Here is a 20,399-nt window from a genome sequence, read left to right as displayed (position 1 = left end):
CAGGCATTCCACCCAGATCAGCTCAGGAATCAGGTAGCCTCTGGTTCTTCTCAGGTCTCTTGGTCTGACTGAATCCAGCTCGCACACCCAGAGCAAAAATCTGAAGTGGTGCAACTGAAGGAGCTACAACCCTACTTACTGATTCAGTCAATTAACATCTCCTTTAGCAACTGAGCTTAGGGATTTTATCCTCAGACTATCTACAAACGCACAGTAGCACCTCAACATCAAAACTTTATGGAATCATGATAGACTATCAAACCTAATGTAAGATAAATGAAAGGAACAACTTTACTCACCAAGAAAACGAAATAAAATACCAGTGACAAAATAAATTAGCAGAAGGTACAATGAGGTCATGCTCAAAAATAGTTGAGATAATTGCAAAAAACAGAATGTATCACTTTAAGAAAGGAATAATACTAATTGAATACTAATTTTTACAGAACTCCAGGGAGGACTAGGATTACAGTATTGGTTACTTGGAAACAAGAATACAGAAAGTTCTCCTCTCAAGATTTAAACACTGACAAAAGCAACATTCATTCACCATAATCATCAGTTACATTTGCAGGCATTCTTCTGAGCAGAAAATAAGTGCCATCATTTAAATGCATCTTTTTCTTCAGCTTACTGTACCTTTTTCCATCAAAGCGAATATTGCCCACAAAGTCATACAAGTGTCGATTAGGACTCTCGCACTCAAGTTTCCCAGATAAATTCATCAAACTATCAATATCCTTTATCTCTGCTGTCTGAGATAGACCCTTGAGAAGAAAAAAAGTCAGAAATTTACTTGTCATTAAAATCTTATTACTGATCACAGTTATCTTTTAATTTGTTTTATTAATATATGATGTATTAATCTTAACATTGGTTTATTTAGGTGGCTAGAGGATGTTGGCCCATGTAAAATGTACAGCCACGTAAAATGTAGGTCAAATCCAGAATATTTTAGTGTAACACAAAGAAGAGTAATATATTTTTTCAGTCTGTTATACTTGGAGGTTTCTTTTAGAGCTTTCTGTGGCTTTATAATGTATAATTGATTGCTCATTATATTGATTCTTCATGTTCAAACAGTAAATCATGAAAAGCTTTACATCATGGAAGATGATCTTTCAGATCTTCAGTGGGATATTCAATCAAATCCCACATTCCAGCTCTTTTCCCATACCCTTGAGGGTTACAGCACTTCAAACAAGGCAAGGCTTATAGTATTGTCCCAGCATCATGATTGAATATTTTGTTCCTCAGTGACTGTATACAAAGCAGGTATTCAGCCAAACTTTCAAGTGTTCATAATTTCAAAAGTTAATTTTGACCCAAAAACCTACTGTGCTTTCCTATGAGCTACAAAGAATAGATTGATATTTGCCATTAATCCACCAGAAATGAGTATATTCTCCCTTGTTCCCGTGCCACTCCAGATCTTGAAGTGCAAGATATAGACAAATATTCTCCCACATGCAACTGCATCCTCATCCGAAGGTACCAAGTAGCCAAGGGCATAGCGCCATTTGCAAATATATTCCTCGTTTAAGCATTTCTTCCTCAGCTCTTAGTCCAGACTGTGAATATCAGCAAGCAATCAAACTTACCCTGAAATGCTTCTTTTCTACCCGAGTGAGAACTTCAGCAAACTTTATGATCCATGCACACATCGATCAAGCATAATAAACTTAACACTACCACAGGTAAGATCAGCTAAATTGATGAAAGTTAGAAAATCAAATTTGGCCATTTCCTGATCTGTATGGAGCAGCTTAAAACTAAACAGTGGACTTAATGCTAAACCACCAAGAGATATTAGTTGAAAACAGTCTTCCAATTTATCCATGTGTGAGGCAAAACATTTTGGTAGGAAGAATAAAAGGATCAACTATTATTTAAATGGAAAGAGACTCCAAAACGTACAATACAAAGAGATCTGGGTGCGGGTGGGGGGGAAAGGAGGGCATATTTACAGAATAAGTGGGTACACACTTAAAATTGTTATGGGCCAGACCAAACCCCTTCAAAGTATATTAAGAAGATAGTCTAGACGACAACTTTTTAAACAAAAATTAAGGCAAACGTAAGACATTGTGCGCTGGATGCAATTTGATTGATCAAACAACCAGGCTTGAAGCAAAACACATTTCATTCTTATGTTATAGTTAAAATACAAATCAAAAGAAAGATGAATTAGAATAACTTAATTCTATTGGAAAATGTAACAGATTAATAGATTAACAACTAAACAGCAACTGTCCCAAAAGAGTAACATCCCATAAAAACATGCTTGGCAAAGGCAAATTCATTAAAATAGGTTGTCTCACATGCAATTCTCCAGTCTAGGAAGAAAGTACATTAAGCGAAAACTCAGAGTCAGAGAGAGAATCAAGCATTTTGCTGTAGCAGGGAGAAATGTATAACAGCTTCCAAACCCCAACAGTTACTGCAAGTTAAAACTAAAATCCTGGTTCCGTGGGAACATGACCCCACCCCTTCATGCTGCTTCTATTCTTTCAACTTTTAAAAAAAAACTTAAGGCCTAATAAGCTGTGTACTTTATTGGTACGAACAGATCACTTGATATCTCTGCCTCAATCTCTCTTCATAAAAATGGGATAAAATACTCCTCTTGAAGCCATAGTGTCATCACAAAACATCACAGACTCCAAATGTCTTCTCCCAGTGGGCACTGAATGCTGAAATTCTCCACCCCAGAGTGCTGCAAAGGCTAAATTATTAGAGGTATTTAAATAGGAAGTACATAGAGTTTAGAAATATTAGGGAGCCGATGACAATGCTGATCTGGCATGATAGAGGAGTTGAGGTCTAAAGCAAATCAGCTATGACCTTGTTGAATAGCAGGAGAAGCTTGAGGGGCCAAATGACCTACCGCTGCTCGCATTTCCTACATTCTTTTGTCAATGTCAACAGCAGTCACATTTGGGTTTCAGCCCTTGTCCATATTTGGACCAAAACCTGTAGTGAGCTCTATGAATGACAAAACGTAAACAAAACAGTTCTCTGACCTATGCCCTCCCGAACTCCCACCTACACTCACCTTTACTGGCTCCATCCCCACCTCTACGACCTGTCTGTTTCCTCTCCACCTATCTTCTCCTCTATCCATCTTCTATCCGCCTCCCCCTCTCTCCCTATTTATTTCAGAACCCCCTTCCCCTCCCCCATTTCTGAAGAAGGGTCTAGGCCCGAAATGTCAGCCTTTCTGCTCCTATGATGCTGCTTGGCCTGCTGTGTTCATCCAGCTCTACACCTTGTTATCTCAGTGAATAGTTATTGTTGAGTTAGTGTTTGGAGAGCAATGAGTGGACATTAACAAATTAGTAATTGGTCTGATTGGATTTAATCACCAATTTGAGGGTACGATGGACTGTTTTCCATGTTGTCAAGTAAATAGCAGTGTTATACTTCACTGGAACAGCTGCAAAATGGTGGAAGGCAAGAAGAATAAAAAACCAAATGGCTTTACAGCCAAACTCCAAGTTTCCTTCATCATCATTCATGGGTATGACCTGTCGTAACAGCTTGATGGGGGCATGGTAAGCGTTGGAACTACAAATGGTTGGTGGTTCTCTCAGTACTCAGTAGTAGCAGTGTTTGATATCTACAAGATAACGTTGCAAAAATTTACCAAGGTTTCTCAAACTGTACCTTCCAAACCACAACCACTAGCTCCTAGAAGGACATGAGAACGAAGAAAACAACTGGGCAAGCATTTATTGCCCATCCCTAGCTGTCCTTGAAAAGGTTGTCGTGAACTCCCTCCTGAATCACTGCAGTTATATGGCACAGGTGTACACACAATAGTGTCAAAGAGGGAGTTTCAGGGTTTTGACCTGGAGACACTGAAGGAACAGTGATGTATTTCCATGGATGGTAAGTGGCTTGGAGGTGGTGATGTTGCCATGTATCTGCTACCCTTGTCCTTCTAGATGGTAGTGGTCAAGGATTAGAATGTTACGGTCTATGGAGCAGTGCATCTTGTAGATTGTTCACACCCTGCTATGCTGTGTCACTGGTAGAAAGAGTGAATGTTTCTGGATGTGGTGCCAATGTAGTGAGCTGCTTTGTCCTGGATGGTGTCAATCCTTGATTATTGATGACTTGCACTCATCCAGGCAAGTAGGGAGTATTCTATCATACTCCTGATTTGTGCCTTGTAGATGGAGGACAGGCTTTTGGGAGTCAGGAGATGAATTACTCACTGAAATTCCTGGCCTCTATTTTCTCTTGTAGCCTCAATGTTTACGTGGCTAGTCTATTTCTTAAGGACTCCGTAATGGTGGTACCAAATGGTGGACATTGAAATCCACCAACGTACTTCCTGTAACTTTGCTACCTTTAGTACTTCCTACAATGGTGTTCCATGTGGAAAAAATTGATTCTTCAGGTGACGGAAGGCAAAATGTAATAATCTAAAGGCTGTTTCCTTGTTCATGTTTGATATGTTCATGTTGAGAGTCATCATCGAGGTCAGAGTAAATGTTGAAGACTCCCAGGACCACTCCTTCCTGACTGTATACCACTGTCATCATCCATGACCAGTCTGTCCCGCAGCAGGGGCAGGACAAACTCACGAACACTGATGAAGGAATTGGAGGCATGGACCGCAAGGTTATCCAACATTCAATCTGCCATCCGTCATATCACAGATCCTTCCTTATGCCCGCTTCCAGATTTCATTGCCTCTGTACTTGCTTCTACCTGGTCATCTCTAAAATTTTGCAGTATTGCCAATAGATCACCATGAAACTCCAAATCTATTTCTCTCACAACAGACGCCGCTAAAGCTAGACTCCGCATTTTCAAAGTTTTAGTTATTTTACTTACTCATAAATAAACCAAACTGCGACAAAGAAATGGCTTTCCTATAACTGGATTTAATTTGAAACAGTTCAGATAGTTATGTTCCTCAAAATACCAACATAGATGAAAATCTTACCTGACGGATCTTAAGATTTGTTTCTCCATCTAAGTTGGAAGTTTCAATGTAACACATTGCCTGTGGTTCACTGACATGAAACAGAATAAGTTGATGAAAATTTGAACAGTTTAAAACACTTCAGAAAAACTTGCAAAGCTGAAGCATTTATTTACTGACAGAACTGAACTCCAACAGAGAAAGAGGTGTTTTTCATTCCTTACGTCAGTACAGTATTCTTCATTCAAAACACATCTTTAGTTTCTCATCAACTTCATGGCTAACCATTATAAAACTGTTCATAATGTTGCAGTAAATTTGTTGCAGTATAATGCATTTAAAATTGCAGAAACTTGAAGAGGAAATATTCAAAAATAAAGTGAACATGTGAAAGTGTCAATAGAATACTGGATCACTTTTTGAAATCATTTATTTTATTAATTAAGTTATGCGTAAAATTAGTTAATGGTTATACAGAAGTAGGTGGAATGGACCAAAGATGTTTTTTTTAAAAATATAATTTTGCACTGCAGATAATAAAACACTTCAAAGTGTTTTGCACTCATTCCTTAAAACACATCTTGCAGATTCTACTCCCCTGGATATTAAAGATGGAGGAGGAAAGAACTCCTCATTATTTCATTAAAATAATGAAAACAGCCAATTATACTGAAGGATCAGTTCTTTGATTATTCACAAAGATGTGCCCTGGGAACTTTGCATACTGCAATAAGGTTAATAGCTCATGCATATGTTACATGTGCAAGAAAAGATTTTGTGTACCTGTTAACCAAAAGGGAGTGGGACAGGAAAAGCATCATCCAAAAAGGCAAAATAGTATATGTAAAACAATCAGAATTACATTTCATAAAAGCACATCAGTTTACACAGCAATGAAGCTACAAAACAGTTAACAGATAGAAGTCAGAAAAATAGAACTGTGCAGCAAGCTTCCTGATTAGTATGCTACACCCTGAAGTGCAATTGCAGTACTGTAGTAGTTATATTTGCCACAGCAACATGCAGCTTGTCACAAAATACAGAAAGTGAGAAGTTATAGATTAAATAACATGCAAAAGAGAACATTCAGAGAAGTACAGTGGGTCCTCTAGTGGGTTTATAAAACCCACTGGGAAATATATTATTTAACAGGGTATCTCCAAAAACAGCTGAAATTGATGAAATTATTTTTTTAGAAATGCAAATTTTGCTTCAGCTTTAAATTACAAGATGTAAATAACCTTAAAATATTTTGCTTTACAGGGTAAGTAGTAGCAGCTGGCTTTCTGCAAGTAATCATTTTGACATAGCCTACTTCATTTCCAAAATTAGTATTTTTTTCATGGTATCACTATCAGTTCATCTATTACCTCTTCAATGCATTGTTCTCTGTATATTAAGCAATAATTAAACATAACTATATTCAACTTTGGTGTTACAAAATTAAAGTACTATTGAGTATTTTGGATAAGAAGGGATATTAGTGAACTATTTATCTTAGACAAAGATATTTAGACATTTAGATATTTTTATTTAATAAAATTCAATTTGGAAAATACATTTACGTTACATTTTGTTCTGACAGGTCTGTGTCAAGGTTTAGATTATTGTGACATCTCAGTGCAATGAAAATTACTTGGGTGCATTACTACCTATTGCAACTGCAATTTACTGCACTACAGAATTACAGACAGATACTATAAGAGAAGTTCTTAATCTCAACTATGCTGCCACAGAGAGGCAAACAGAGACCAGACACTTCCCAGAAGCAGGAATTATAGAAAGCCCGAGGGGGCTTGCCTTTGTACACTTTAGAATTTTGTAGGCAATAGCACTGGAGGAAGTCTAAGGACAAACTTTCATACCATCTCAGTCAGTGAGCAAGTTACATTGCATTAGAGACAAGGAGCAAATTTTTTTTTTTTTTTTAAATCCCTGGTCCTTCTGGCAACACCACCAAACAAGGTCATTTCTGTCAGTAATGAAAATTTATGTAGGAATTTGATACACAATGTGGACTGAAGTACATTTGAAGAAGAATTACAAATGGCCACTTTGGGCTGCTTTTGAGGACCCACTGCTGCTTTAAATGCTACAGTATTATATTCCCTAAATCAAATCTGACCTTGATGACAGAATGACGAGGTCAGCTGGGAGATGTTCCCCATTGGTCACCTTCACAATCTCCCCCACTGCCACCTATATTAATCCCAGCAGATAGAGGGTTAGGACGTACACACAAAGACACAATTAATGGGAAGGGATAAGGTAATGATGGAAAATGTAATGGGAGAAAGTCAAAAAGCAAATTGATTGGTTATATAGAAAATGAAAAAAAAAACAATTAAAATTTCTTTGCTATATAATTTTTCAAAATCCATTTTGTTCATGTCAGATGCAACCATAACATCCAAGGATTAGCTAGTTTGTTTTAAAAGTGCCATTTGCAGAAGGATCTGTACACAATGAATATTTATAACAGGAACTCTTTTTAATAACTAAATTTTACAGAACTAAATTTTCCTTATAAATTGCACCAAATTCGTTTTGTAAAGCATAGTAAATGAACTCAGTACAGCAATTTAAACGATCGGAAAAACTTAAATTTTCAATTAGTCAAGGAAATATATTAATTTGATGGCTTCTGGTGATTTTGAAGTACTGGTTTTTAAGAGGTGGCAATATTCAATAATAGTTAGCCAGCCAAGCTCCACAACTGGACACACCAGTATATGAAAAAGTGTTGAAATTAATTTCAAACCTCATGTTAATAAAAAAATCTCCATCTCAATGTTACATTGGTAGTTCACTGTTTTGGTTTTCGATCAAATGTAAACACATTGGCAACAAAATTAATCTTTCAATTATGATTTTAAGGCAGAACAGCAATTGAGAGCAAGTGTTGTGCATAACTGAAGCTCTGCTACTGCTAAATGAAAATGCGCAATATTCAGTTTTTACTTATGGAGGAAATGTAGGTCTTATGTGACTAGAACAGAAAATGGATTTTGCAAAACAAAACATCTAAAAAGGTTTCAAAGAAAGAGTCTCCAAGAAAATGGTTCTGCAAAAAAACTATGGGCACTAAGCTGAATTTTGTAAAAACTCAATTTTTGAGTCCCATATTCTTCATTATAAATAGTAGTGCACTTTTTTAAAAAAACAACTTTTTGGAATTCAGCCTGAATTTGTTTAAGCTGGCTGCATAAATAACCAAATAAAAGATCTTCTTAAAAAAAACAGCCATTTGTAATGAGAAAACTTAAATGTACAACTATTTCAAAATAATATAAGTACAACATATTGTGGCAGCACTTTTCAAATAATTAAAAATTATTATATACTGCAATGGCAACTATGGCTGATAAATAAATGAAGTGACCTTATAGAAGGGCACATTTTCCATTGGTAGAGGAGACAATAACCAGGGAGCATAGATTTAAGCTAAATAGCAAAAGTTTAAGAGGAAAGTTTTGAGGTTTTTCACCTGGAAGGGGGACTCTGGAACTCTCTGCCTGAAAGGACAGTTAAGTCAGAAGCTCTCATAACATTTAGTTAACATTTAACATTGCACCTGCATTGCCAGATCCTCTATGGTTATGGGCCAAGAGTTGGAAATAGGATTAGTGTAATCAGATCTTTGTTGACTGGCACAGACATGATGGGCCAAATGACCTCTGTGCTAGAAATTTCTGAGTCTGTGCACTCAGTGGGAGGAAACATTACTTGCAAGGATTCAGTGAGCACCTCAGCAAATATTAGAGCATTTCAGCATCTATTGGCCATAGGCTGGAAATTCTGCACTTTCCAAAAGAATGTTTCTGCTCCTTCTGCTAGGGAACTGATAATAAAACTTTACTCTTTGGGGGCTTACTTACTCCATGCCATATTTTCTTCTCCTCTTTTGAAACCCACTTACAATCCTATGGCACAGAAAGAGGCTATTCCGCCATTTCATGTTTGTCCCAGATCTTTGATTCAATTTGACCTATTCCTCCTGTCTTTGTTCATAGCATAAAACATCTTCCCTTACGAACATTTCTCCAATTTCCTTTTGAAGATTATTAAACCTGCTTCAACTTTCTTTTTAAGCAAAATATTTAAGATCATAACTTGCTATATTAAGAAACTCTCCCCTTTCATTTTTCAGCAAATTAACTTAAATCTGTGTCCTCGGGTGATCAATATATTGGATTTTCCTTAATTACTTTATTAAAACTATTAATTTTGAAGACTTCCATCAAGTCTCTCTTCAGCCTTAATTTTATATTCTTTAATCTCAACATAACTAAGTTCCTCATCCCTGATATTATTCTGATAAAATTCTTCTGTGCCTTCTCTAAAGGTTTTGTCATTGGTTCCCGAGTTTTTTTTTGCCTAGAATTGAACAAACCGCTATAGTGAGGCATAACTAGTGAGTTATAAAAGTTTTGCAAAACATCCTTGCAACTTGTAAAGGACAATCCATTTCATCCCATGTGCATCCATACTCCAGTTCCCACTATGGATGGAAAAGTGGAATCATACAGCATATGGAATCCCTGTTCCCTCTGACACCAGGGATAAAATCTGGAGCCCAAACAAGGCCTGCTGAAACTCCAGAACCTAGTGCATCTCTTCGAGAATTCTATCAAAAAGATCTGGAAATACCAAGGCTGTTCACAACTAACACAAAAACATGGTTTTAATATTAAATAGGCTACACTACTGTGTTGTCATGTTCAATTTAGGATTTGGTAAAGCTGAGAAAAATACATGATAGTTTAAACCTACTGAGGACATTGTAATTGTGAAAATAATTTTAAAATATGATACGTATCATACAGGACAACTTCCACTAAAACCTGACATTTATTATGAGGGTCAGACATTCTAAACAGTAAATGAGAAATGCTTGATCTCATTCCATTTTGCCTTTGATCCCATTTTCTTGGAGTAGCACTGGGACAGTGCAGGAGGTAGAGTGGGCCACCCTCTACACAAGCATCAGCAGGCATCTCTACCTTGATGAGAGTAGTACAGTATCAGCAGGTATGAATTCTGTGCAATTTATTTTAACTATATCGCCAACCTCTACCTGCAAAAAAGAAACTATTAAGTGATCAAAACTAGTATCTTTGAATGGTGCAGTAAACTGAATGAAATTTCATTAAGTTCAACAGTATCTCATAATGGTTCCACTAAAGTTCTATTCATAAATTTTAGGGATTAGGATATATTAACAGAGGAGTTCTGAAATATTTTAAAACGCATACCACATAAATCATCTTAAAAACAGTAATACTGATGGAATTTTCCAGGTTAAATGTTCATTGTGCTTTTTTCTTCATTTAAGTTGTATATAGAAGAGAAATAGGCCACTTGATCCAACTCATCAATGCTAAGGTTTATGGTCCATAATTGCTTTCTCCTGATCATGAAATTCTCCTTTATACCAATAGTGAATATTCATGAATATATTTCATTTAACTATAGGTGGCATCAATCCTGTCCACATCACAAATGCAAACAAAAGAATTATCTAGAAGCAATCAGTAGGTATGCATTCTCTGCCAATCTACTGGTCTATTTTGAGGAGGAAATGCACAGAGGTTATGCCATACAGGAGTCACTAAAATAGGAAACAGAAGGGCTCATGTCTAGCAGTCAGAGATTCAGGATATTGGGATGAAGTGAAAAAAGGAGACCATCATATAAATTCTTCATTAAACATAGTGCCAATAATAAAACAAGTCATTATGCGATGGACATTAGGTTAACATTAGGCTGAACAAATGTGCAACCTGGGAAAACCAGGTTCATGGCGCATTGGAATTAGTTCTGGGGTAAGAGGGTATTTTTTCAAGGTACACTGAACAGAGTTGGGACTAATTCATTCATCTAGTGAGCTTCATAACAAGAACAGCATTTATTGTTCATCTCTACTCATCCATAAAGTGGTGATGTTGAGCTGGCTGTTGAAATTGCAGTCCATATGGTCAAAGTACTTTCACAATGCTGTGAAGTAGGGTGAACCAAGATTTTGCCCGAATGACAGAGCAGGAATGACAATATACTTCTAAGATCAATGGCATGTAACTTACAGGGAAATTTACAGGTGGCAGCGTTCTCATATTCATGCTCCTCTAGTCCTTTGATCTATTCGACGTTGCAAGTTTGCAATGTATTAGCTTGCAGAATAGCCTTGCAGAGCTGTTGTAATGCATCATACAAATAGAACACAAGGTAGCCCCAGTTGTGGAAAAAGTGAATGTTTATCATGGTGTCAGGGTTTCATTCAGGCAGAATTTTTTTTCTGGAATTGGGTGAACTTCCTGATTTTCATCAGAACTGGATTTATTCAAAAAAATAGAAATGTACTCCAACTTATTCTAACTTAATACTTAGTAGTGAACTACACATTACAGAACACCCAACCTCTAAACTGCTATTGCTGTCCAGTATTTATATGGACAGTTCAGTTCAGTTCAATTTCTGGTCAAGAGTGACCCCTAGAATGTTGATGATAGGGGATTCAACAATAGTGATGCCTTTCAATATCAAGGGAAGGTGGTTAGATTCTTTCCTGTTGGAAAGGGCCATTGCAGAGCACTTGAGTATTGCAAATATTACATGCCATTTATTAGCCCAACCTGAATGTTATAAGGTCTTGCTACATGCAAGCACAGACTGCTTCAGTATTAGAGGAGTTATAAATGGAACTGAACACTGGTCAAACAGTGAATATCCCTACTTCTGACCTTACGATGAAGGATTGGTTATTAATGATGTAGTGGTTGAGCTTACAACACTACCTTATGGAATTTCTGCACTGATGTCCTGTTGGTAATATAGTTGGCTGCCAACAACCAAAACCATTCTCTTTTTAGAAGATACTGTGGCAACCAATGCAGATTCTTTTTTCCCCAATTGCCTGTTTTCAATTTTATCAGGGCTCCTTAATGTTACTTTTTTTAAAAAATCAAATGCTGCCTTGACATCAAGGATAGTCACTTTCTCCTCACTAATGAAAACAGTCACTTTTGTCTATGTTGGACAAAAGCCGAGATGAGATCTGGAGCCAAGTAATCCAAAGTGAACATCAACAGACATGAATAAGTGACCTTTGATAGCACTATTGACGACACTCTCAATCACTCTATAAATGGTTAGATCTAAGTTGATGAGGTAGTGGTTGTCTAGATTGGATTTGTACACTTTGCAGACAACACATACCTTGGTAGATTTCCACCCAATTAGGAGATGCTGTTACAGTATCTGTACTGAAACAGTTTGACCAGGAAAATAGCTAGTTCTGCAGCACAATGCAAGCAGCATGCCAACAAAAACAGTTTTTATTTTGATAAAAAGTTTACGTGGGGGTCTGAAGTTAAGGTGCTAAGTGGCTAAATAGACTTTTACAATCTTAGTTCATTAGTCTGAAATGAATTGCATTTGTTGTTAATTATAAAGAGAGATCATAAAAGCATTGCTTGGACATAAAACAAATAGATTATTTCTATAAATGAAATCACAGAAAAGCAAACAACTGAGTCAAAGAGGACTTACTGAATTTAAAAATGTTTTATTTTCTTTAGCTATGTGATATTAAGCTTTTGAATTAATTTAGCTTTACCAGTAACATTTTAAGCATGCGCCCAGTCAGGTCTTTGGTACAATAATTTTATGTTTTGAATAGACTGAAGAAACTGAGCAGCCAGCTGGGATGGGAGTTGAGGGTTAAATCCATGTTACGTTGCCTTAGTAGGTGAGTACTATACTTGATTGTGGGAGATATTCTACATTTTCAGATGTGCCATGAAATCTTCTGCAGCAAGAGAGAAAGTGTTCTTTTTTCCCCAAAACGGAAACAGTAACAATACCATGATGCAATTAATTGAAGCTAATTCTGATCATACATTTCTTTCTAGGAATCTGCTCCCCACATACGCATTCTCGTGCCCACCAAACTGCAGCCGCACCCCTACACCCCCCAATCTCCAAATCCCCTTCCCCCCCACATACACACACACAAAAGTGCTTCTTCGCATGTAGGTTAAATACTTTTCTAGCTGATATCTGACTGAAACTGTAACATCCATCAAAATCCCATGCATCACCATGATCCAAATCATGCCATGCTAATGACTATTGTACTGACAACATGCACTGTCATTATTCAACTGAAACTGATGGCAACTTTGGGGGGTTTGCACCTGCACAGAATAACGTGGAAACCTACAGGTTCCTCTTCCATTGCATGGCACAGAGACTCAAACAGACTATCTCCCTTCAAATCACAAATTGACAAGGGCTTTCATTCTAATACTGTTCACCTCATTGCAAAAGACCTGAAGGAAAGTATTTGTATGAGATTATCACTGGATTTTTGTGATATACCAACTTCATTATTACTGCTAAACACACTCGCTGGCCCTGTGAAGCTTTTTGTCCTTTGTGAAATGTCAAACTTCTCTAAGAGACTAAAATTTCCATTTTTAAAAGTTTTTATTTTACCTTTACTTTAGCATCCATGACACAGTCACACATTTATCAACATCCAAATTAAAATCTAAGAAAATTAAATGTTTTTAATTTCCTGCTTTTCTGTCAGTGATTTTTTTTCCCCACTGAGATTAGCTGCTTATCCTTTTGTGGATATCAGTGCTGCTGTACACAGTGACATGATGCCAGACTTAAACTGTTGTCAGGAAAGGAGAAATTCATGCCATAAAGAGTGCTAGAACTTTGTAAGTAGATACCCTTCCTTCATCACTGACCACAAGATACAAGCCATCCATTGACTGATTTACAAATTTATAATTACACATTTCAATGTGGAAAGAGATTTGCGATATTTTTAAAAATAATTTAAGAAAAATGAAGCCTATCCCTTGAACCCAAAATAAAAGATAATTTCTGGAACCATTAAATTCAGATAGTCTGAATTATTCTTTTTAATCATAGAAATCCACAGACGGCAAAAAATATTTCAGAACTCTCCCACTGACATATCAATAAAATTTTATTGTGCCTGCAGTCTGCTGCAGTGATATGTGCAGCTTCAGAACAGATTTTAAAACATCGCTGAGCTTAAAAATAGCAACAATATAAAGCTAGAGACTTATGCAGTGGTGCCACATAAGCATGTAATTCTTTCAAAAACACATTGTTGTACAATAAGTAGGTAAAAAGAAAATTCCTGTAATGATAGTTTTGGAAAGGTGACAAATCAGAAATTACAGAAATGGCACTTCTCCATCTGATTTTTTTTTCAAAAAAGAATCAGAACCCAAGATTTTCTTGCTTTACTGCATTAAATGTTAAATCCAATTGTTCTCATTAAACATTATTCCAGGCATCTCTGTAATTTACAGAGGAAAACTGGAATGAGGACAAATAAAAGCCATTTTTTGCCCCAAACATTCAAACATAGATTAACATTTGCTCTGTCGGAAAATTAGGCTAATTTTATGTCAACGTTCTCAGAGAAAAAGATCATGCCCAATATTCAGGGTCTAATTGACTCAGGAAAATTTTAAAACGTAAAAAAAAAAATTCACCTCAGTGCAAACAAAGTGGTATTCATTTGTACATGATAAAATAATCCATCAAACAACTGCAGTTATGGCCCATTTTCAAATCAGCAGAAATATTCCTTTCTGCTTTGGTCATCAGCCATGTTCAACTTATTTCTCATCTATCGTAATCAAACTAATAGTAATTTCATCACCTAAACAGAATTTGACTGATGTCAATTAAACTGCTTTGCAGGTTTTCTCAAAAAACACCATGAATAGAAGGGAAGCCAGATATTCTTCACTATGTTTTTTGTCTCAGTTCATGTTCAATTTTCATTCCATGCTTCTCAGTTAGGCAAACTAGAAGACAGCAGGAGTGGATTTTGGATTTTTCTTTATACTGTTCTCATAAACTGATCAAAGGAACATAAACATAAGCTGAATACATATTTGAACCAATTCATTCAACTACTTTACTTTGAATATTTTGTGGAGTCTCCAGCGAGTATTATTCACATCATCATTCATTAGCTTAGAATGCATTTTGCACTATTGTTAGAGAAATGATCAGCATAATAGTTTACTTAGATTGCATAGCAGATAAACATTTCTGTTGATTTGATCGGACTTTATTTCTTTGACTAAGACGGAACAATATTTCATACCTTTTCCCAATGGACAATTTCCCAAGCACGATTTCTCAGCACTATGGATGAAATACATTTTAGAATTAAAAATAGGCACTGACTCTTAACTAAAGTTGAAATAAGTCAAAAACAAAAAGGTATAAAAATTAAGAAGCTGCTCTACTTAACATAAATTTTGACTGAACTCAATTAATTGAAACTGAGTTGCAATCAACATTGTGAAATACTGTACTTAAATTCTAATAGAAGAGCTACGTACGCAGTTAAGCTTACAATACTGTTAAATACCACGTTCTATAGTTTTACTTTTAATGCTAAAATATATAATGATCAAACTTCCCTAAAATGCCTATTAAGAATGGGAATGCTTTGGGAGAAAAAAAATCCATCTATTATATACTGTAATGGCTTTAAAGGAAGATCACACCTGATGAATTTAGGAGCTCTTAGGGGACGTAATAAACCTTATCAAGAGAGTGCAATGAGTGCTTTTATTTTGTTTCAGAAAAGCTATTGATGCAAAAGCACACAGGAGACAACTCATCATATTGGGAAGCAGCATAGCAAAGATAAGAGGACTTCTGAACTGAATCATAAAGGAGGCAGCTGAAACAGATAAAACAAAGCATCACTTGATATGAGGTTACAATATATAGGATGCTTCAGAAATTCAGTGTTGCAACCATTGATATTTACAAAATCCATTAGTGATTTGGAAGTAAACACAAAAGAGTCCGCGTTTGTGTCGGATTTTAAAGTTGGGAGGCAAGACTGCAAATAAATGAAATCCAATCATATAGATCTAAATAAATTGAAGTACTAGTCAATGCGCATTAGTGACAACATAAGCAATTTGTGATCATTCAGCAGAATGCGTCTTAAGGAACAGAAAACTGGCGAATAGAATGTTTATGTCATCAATGAAGGGTCTACCAGCAGTGGAGTGTGCAAATAGGATTTGTGCTGTATATCAAATGGAGAACAGGCATAAAGCTCAGGAACCAATATCGAGTGCTACTCAGCCCTATTAGTGCAGTTCTGGTTCCCATACAATAAAAAAAAATACAGGGTGGATGAAACACAATCTAAGAGCTGGAATCAAGCACCTGAATTTTGTGGAGTGACATTTGATGAAGAAACCATTTACAATGATGATAAACAGAAAAAAGAAAACAAAACTTGCATTCCATACAGGATCTTTCATCTCCCAGGACATTCCACAGTACTTCACATTCATTGAAGTGTTTTTGAAATGGAATCACTGTGACAGCGCACATCTAAGTGCAGCAACCACTTAAAGATAGAGAAAACGCACAAACAAATTAGATCAACAAGCTAATCATGTTCAAAAAAAAAATTGTGATATTGGTTGAGGGATAGACACAAGGAAGTATCCCCCTGTGTTTCGGATTTTTTTTTTAATGTCCAGCCAAGAGCTTGTACGATCTCCTACCAAATGAAATGTGAAACCTCTGACAGTACAGCATTCCCTCAGCACTGGTAAGTAATAAACAGCAATGTGTTTGACATACAATTTGTGACTACGCTGTTTCAAACTTAGACAAGAGAGGTTGGAATATCAGATAAATGTCTTACTTTTTTCAGAGGCTGGTAGGAAATGACTACTAAAGGAGGCATTGAAATTTGAGAAGAGTTGGATAAAGCACAGAGGCAGATGACTGCCATCATGGGATGTTACTTCCTAGACACCAGATAAGGAAGTTGGTAATATAGAACTATACAACCAAACTGGAGAGAAATTTCATTTTAAACAAAATAGCTGTGTGACAGCAATAAACTTTAATCATGCAGGTAGAAGTTGGGCCTGTCCCCATCAGTGAATGTATTTGTTTTCTTAACAGTCAAAACAAATGAATATTGGAAAATTGCAAACTAGTTTCATATAGCTCAATTAAAAGGTGTCTATTCCGAATCAAGGTTTGAGCAGTCATAAGCTGCTCCTAAGGAACATGGAATCGCAACAGGAACTGCTTCTAGTTGCTGGAAAAGCTCAGCAGGTCTGGCAGCATCTGTGAAGAAAAATCAGAGTAAACATTTCGGGCCCAGTGACACTTCTGGTTTTTCTTCATAGATGCTGCCAGACCTGCTGAGCTTTTCCAGCAACTTCTGTTTTTGTTCCTGATTTAAAGCATCTGCAGTTTTTATGAACTGCTTCTAATTCAGAATGCTTGTCATAATTATGAAATACATTTACAGACCAGACGGCAATTGTTGTGTGAGCTGGAAAAATGCTACACTGATGCAATCAGAAATGTTCTTCCAAGGTAAACGCCAAGGCACAGTGAACAAAGATAATAGAGTCATCGAGTCATACAGCATAGAACCAGGCCACAATGTGACCCCCCCACCCCACCAACAGGCGCTAAACTATACTAACCATGTTTACTTGCACTTGGTCCATAGCCTACTGCGGCCTGCATTTTAACTGCTCATCCAAATGCTTCTTAAATGTTGCAAGAGTATATGCCTCCACCATCCTCTTGGGCAGCGTGTTCTATATTTCTAAAATGGGCTGGGTGAAAAATATTTTCCTCAGATTCCCTCTAAACCACTTCTCCTCACATTAAACTTATGTCCACTGGTCTTAGATATGTCTGCAGTGGGGAAAAAATTCTCATGATCTACCCTGTTGATGTCTTTCATAATTTTGTCTACTTTAGTTAGATTCTCCATCAGCCTCCTCTGATCCAAGTGAAACAAATCCAGCCTATCCAGTCTTTTCTCACATCAGATTTTCCATCCGGGGCAACATCCTGATGAATCTCCTCTGCAACCTGTCTAGTGCAATCACATCTTTCCAATAGTGCAGTGACCAGAACTGCACATGGTATTCCATTTGTGATGCAACCAATGCTCGATAAATTTCAACAAGACTTTCCTGCTCCTATATTCTACATCCTGGCTAATGAAGGCAAGTGTCCCATTTGCCTTCTTCACCATCCTGTTTACCTCTGCCTACACCTACAAGGATCAATGGACTTGTACACCAAGGTCCCTTTGTTCCTCAGTACCTCCTAGGGACTTACCATTCATTGTGTATATCCTTCCCTTATTAGACCTCCCAAAATTCATCACCTCATACTTATCGGCATTAATTTCCATCTGCTAATGCTGTGCCCAATATCAGACTGTAGCCTGAGACCATCCTCCTCACTATCAACAACGCCAGCAATTTTTGTATCATCTGTAAACCTACTAATTATATCTTCTACATTTGCATCCAAGTCATTAACATACAAAAAAACCCAGCAAGATCCCAGCACTGATCCCTGTGGTACACTGCTAGTCACAGGCTTCAACTCAAAATCAACCCTCCACCATCACCGTTTGCCTCCTATTTGCGATCAAATTTTGGATCCATTTTGCCAACTTGCCTTGGATCCCATGAGCTTTCATATTTTGGACTAGCCTTCCATATGGGAGCATGCAAACCACATTAACTGCACTACCCTCATCAATACTTTGTGACAACTTTGTAAATCACGCAATTAAATTTGTCAGACATGTCCAACGCATGTCCAACAATTCATGCTGACTCTCCCTAATTAATTCCTGCCTTTCCAAGAGTTGATTAATCCTGTCCCTCAGAATTTTATCCAAAAATTTCACTACCAGTGATGTCAGACTGACTGGTCTGCAATTACCTGGCCTATCCCTGCTGCCCTTCTTGAACACACAAACAATTTTACTCTGTATTTGACTGCTCAATACTTGGCCTTACGGTCCTCAAAAATACTGAATGCTTGGATCAGAAATAGCTCCATTCTGCAGCACTAATTTCCATCACCTGGATGAGCACAAATTTCACATACAAGAGGTAACCCATTATATTGAACAAATACATGACATTTGAATTGCTGCAACTTTTTAACTAAAAAAAAAAAACTTGTGCTGTTGCAAGTTTTCAATATAGTTCACCTAAATGTCAGATTCATTTGCTTGTCTTGCCACACCCCCACCCTCCTCACTTACCCCCCTTTTCGGGGTCAGAAAATACAACTTGTTGACATACATGGCATTTTTTTTCTCATTTCTCTCTCTGGCTCCATCCATCAATTTAATACAGGTGACATCTCTAAGTTGTGGAGTTGAGAGAACAGGAGCTGAATCTATACTTGTCATTCTTAATGCTAGTTGCATTATGTGAAGGAAAAGAAAATGCTGTTGCATTGTACGTTTTCTTAAAAAAATGTGCAGTGCAGCAGGTCATAATTACGCAAAAGGGTTGGGCATGTTGTTCAGAAGAGGGGGAGTGGTGGTGGAGGCGGCAGGTGTCTAGGCAAACCTGAAGGTTTGGGAAGCCATCACCATTGACACATCACACCACCTCAAGCCAACTCCTGTGGTCACAGCAGCAACGCTTCAAACTACTTCTCCAAAGTTTTCATTTCTTACTGCCAGGAACAGTTGTCATGGTAAATCAGCCTTAGCTCAAGGATACATTCTTGTCACCATCCCTGTGAGCATTCATTTCCGCATACGATTCTTATATACTAAGTTCTCATTTAAAGTAGTGATTGCATTTCTCAAAGTCATGACTTTAAATGAAACAACTTTAAGTGAAAGATTGTTTCCCACAGAAATCAATATTACATATTACAGACATCTTTTACTCAGAAAAATGAAACGTTTGTGCATTACCACCTGAAAGATCATTCTGAATAAATTAAATAACTAAATATAAAAGAAACAGTTGTTAGGTCCTTTAGCACTTACCTTAATATTTTAACATTGTTTTCTTCTAAGTTCAAACAGTGAAAATTCCTAAATGCCTTCACTGATAATTAACATTACCTTTAAAAAAATGTCAAAGAAATGTGATCTAATAGTTTAGTTATAGAAAGTAACTTAATTTTACACATGCTTCCATCTAGTGGCAGATACTGTTTGATGCAGGTAGCAGCTAAAGTTCAGAACTGTCAGCACCAAAACTTCTGTCACAGGTGGTACCAGGACTTCAGTGCAAGCTCAGAAGGGTAGCCGGGACAGAAGAAGACATCAAAGGCTTTAAATGGAAGACTAGAGGGTAAGGAAAGGAGCTGGGGTAGAGGGAGGGGCCGAGAGCCAGGGTGGTGTCCTATGGTTAATGTTACTGGGCTAGCAACCCAGAACTTCTACACTAATTTTATAAGGACATGTGGTTAAGTCTCACCATGACACTTGGTGAAATTTGAATTCAGTAACTATCCAGAATTAAAGCCTGTGTAATGAAGAGCATATAACCTATTGTCAATTGTCATACAAACCCATTTGGTTCGCTGCAGGAAAGGAATCAGCCAAGCTTATCTGGGCCAG

The 20,399-nt window shown here is 37.0% G+C and overlaps 1 protein-coding gene across 1 annotated transcript in view; it reads right to left on the bottom strand.

Moving 5' to 3' along the window:
* Positions 1 to 20,399, bottom strand: part of LOC109916449 (probable phospholipid-transporting ATPase IA) — a 274,955-nt gene that overhangs the window by 239,690 nt on the left and 14,866 nt on the right. Inside the window, exons 4-7 of the mRNA XM_048600569.1 lie at positions 15,102 to 15,142; positions 9,940 to 10,013; positions 4,958 to 5,027; positions 640 to 767 (exon numbers count right to left, since the gene is read on the bottom strand). Of these exons, the coding sequence (XP_048456526.1) occupies positions 640 to 767; positions 4,958 to 5,027; positions 9,940 to 10,013; positions 15,102 to 15,142 (313 nt within the window). The remainder of the gene's footprint in view (positions 1 to 639; positions 768 to 4,957; positions 5,028 to 9,939; positions 10,014 to 15,101; positions 15,143 to 20,399) is intronic.

The sequence above is a fragment of the Rhincodon typus genome, chromosome 1, assembly GCF_021869965.1.
Source record: "Rhincodon typus isolate 14 chromosome 1, sRhiTyp1.1, whole genome shotgun sequence".
Taxonomy (NCBI): Eukaryota; Metazoa; Chordata; class Chondrichthyes; order Orectolobiformes; family Rhincodontidae; genus Rhincodon; species Rhincodon typus.
Note: the sequence above shows the minus strand (reverse complement) of the source record. Positions and strands in the feature narration are given on the sequence as shown.